Source organism: Penaeus japonicus, unplaced genomic scaffold, assembly GCF_977035675.1.
Source record: "Penaeus japonicus unplaced genomic scaffold, GWHDUDI00000001_assembly GWHDUDI00000039, whole genome shotgun sequence".
Lineage (NCBI taxonomy): Eukaryota > Metazoa > Arthropoda > Malacostraca > Decapoda > Penaeidae > Penaeus > Penaeus japonicus.
In genome coordinates, this window is record NW_028234441.1 from 11,730,989 (window position 1) to 11,733,488 (window position 2,500).

General features: G+C 22.7%; 1 protein-coding gene across 7 annotated transcripts in view; it reads left to right on the forward strand.

The window, feature by feature from the left end:
* The window catches only part of LOC122244037 (uncharacterized), a 58,888-nt gene that overhangs the window by 48,658 nt on the left and 7,730 nt on the right, over positions 1 to 2,500 (forward strand). For 3 of the 7 annotated variants that reach the window (XM_086533205.1, XM_086533201.1, XM_086533204.1), the window contains exon 2: positions 2,160 to 2,285. In XM_086533205.1, coding sequence (XP_086389331.1) covers positions 2,187 to 2,285 — 99 coding nt within the window. In that variant the 5' untranslated portion in view covers positions 2,160 to 2,186. Of the gene's footprint in view, positions 75 to 2,118; positions 2,286 to 2,500 lie in introns of all 7 variants that reach the window. The other 4 variants (XM_086533202.1, XM_086533200.1, XM_086533206.1 and 1 more) reach the window with 3 other exon arrangements.

Sequence of the window (2,500 nt, forward strand, 5' to 3'; positions counted from 1 at the left end):
GGGAAGAGGAAGGCCAGCAGGCCGATGTGGCACTTAGCCAGTTCGACTGCCTCGAGCTGAGACCGCAAGGAAAGGTAGCTTTTCTTTCCCTTGCCTCTTATTTTTTCTTCAGCCATGAGATTATTATAATTATTTCTTTTTAAATGTCAAATCCAGCTAGATGGATAAAAATAAGCCTCACAGTATGGTAAAACACATTATATATATATATATATAAATATATATATTAGATATATCTATATATTATATATTTATATATATATTTATATATAATATGTATATATGGTATAAAAATATATAATATAAACTATATATATAATTTATATATATAGTCTATATGTATATATATATATATAAAAATATAATATGTACTATAATATATATATATATATATATATATTTATACATATATATTCATCTATGTATGTATGTATATATCTTATATATATATATATATATATAATAATATATATGATATGCATGTATATATAATACAATATGTATTATATATGCATGTTATAGATATATCTATATATAATATATATATTATATATATATATATCTATATATTATATATATAATATACATATCTAACATATATGTATAAATATATGTATATGTATATCTTATAGTACATATATCTATATATATATTATATCTATATATAGATATATATATATAATATATTAGAGATATATATTGTTTATTGTATATGTCTATGCATATGTATATGTATATAGCAAAGCATTAAGAAATCTTATATGGTATTATATTTTCAAAAAATATTACTCCTACATTTTTTTCTCATCCGATCCATCATTTATGAAAAAAAACTTTTAGGAAGGCTAGATATACACCAATTATATCTCATAAAAAGATATGTTAACCGCCAGACTATTACAATAAACGATTACGGAGACTACATAGAAGATGAAATGCATGTTGCATTCATAAAAAAAAATCACGTAGAAAACGTTGATTCTGATAAGGTGGATGATTTTATTTCTATTTTTAAAGATTGGCCCTGTAATTTTCGTCAAAATGTGATTTACAAAATTTTTTTGGGGGGGTGTGTAGTATATAAAATATATAATATATATATTATATATATATATTATAATATATATAGTATATATACTATATATATATACATATATACCACACACACACATTATATCTATACAAAATATATATATAATATAAATGTTGTATGGTAATATATATACATATATATATATATATATATATATATTATAAATATAATATATATATAAATATATATATAAATGTATATATATACATATATAAAGATATATATATATATATAATATATAATATAATATATATATATATATAATATATATGTGTGAGAGTGTGTTGTGTGTGTGTGTATGTGTGTGTGGTGTGTGTGTGTGTGTGTGTATACATAATAAATAAATATATATATATATATATATATATATATATATATCTATATATATATAAAATGTATACATACAACAACATAATATATAAATATAATAATATATATAATATAAAAAATATATATTTATAAAATATAAATATATATATAAATATATATTTTTATTAATATAAAATGATAATTTATACACACCAACACACAACACACACACACACACACACACCCACACACACACACACACACACACACAATATATATAAAAATAAATATATATATAAAAATATAATATTATATATATTATATATATATATAATATATATAATATATATATATATATATAAGTATGTATATTATAATACAAATATAAAATATATAATAATATATAAAAATATATAATAAAAAGAAATATATATATATAGACACACACACACAAACAAACAAAGTCACGTTCAAGAACATAGTGTGTTTTACTGTATTAGTAAAAATATAAAATAATCGTAATAGGATTCGGACCTGATTGGGTATATCCCTTCTTTTCATACACAATATTTCTGATTTTACTGATTGAATTACTGATTTTCTTCCTGCATATTGGGAAGACTTCGATCATTTCCCTGACACATAATCAAAGAAACTCTTATATGTCAACACGTATCAAATTCTTGACACATTCCAGAATCTTGTGCTCTTTGCAGGTCAACTGTTCGGAGTGACAGCAACACTTTCATCTTTTCAGGATCAAGTACTCAGGCAAGGAATATCCATGAAAAAACAAAATTCAGGAAACACACCTGACCGTGCTAGGTCTCAGTCAGGGAATCGGACACCGCCTCAGCTAGAGAAACGGACACTCAAACAGACTGTAAGGTTTCCAACTCGCGATTTTCAGTTCGATATAAATCGTGTGATAGGCACTGATATCAAGAGAGAGACGAGATTTGAAATTGCTAAAAATTATAATGGTTATGATTCTTTGTGTTTATTGATTGTCTTCGAAATCATCATTGTTTTTTTTTTTTCTTTGTAGTTATTGACAATTTGCTTGCACGCACTGTAGTTTATTTCCGCCTCTCTCTC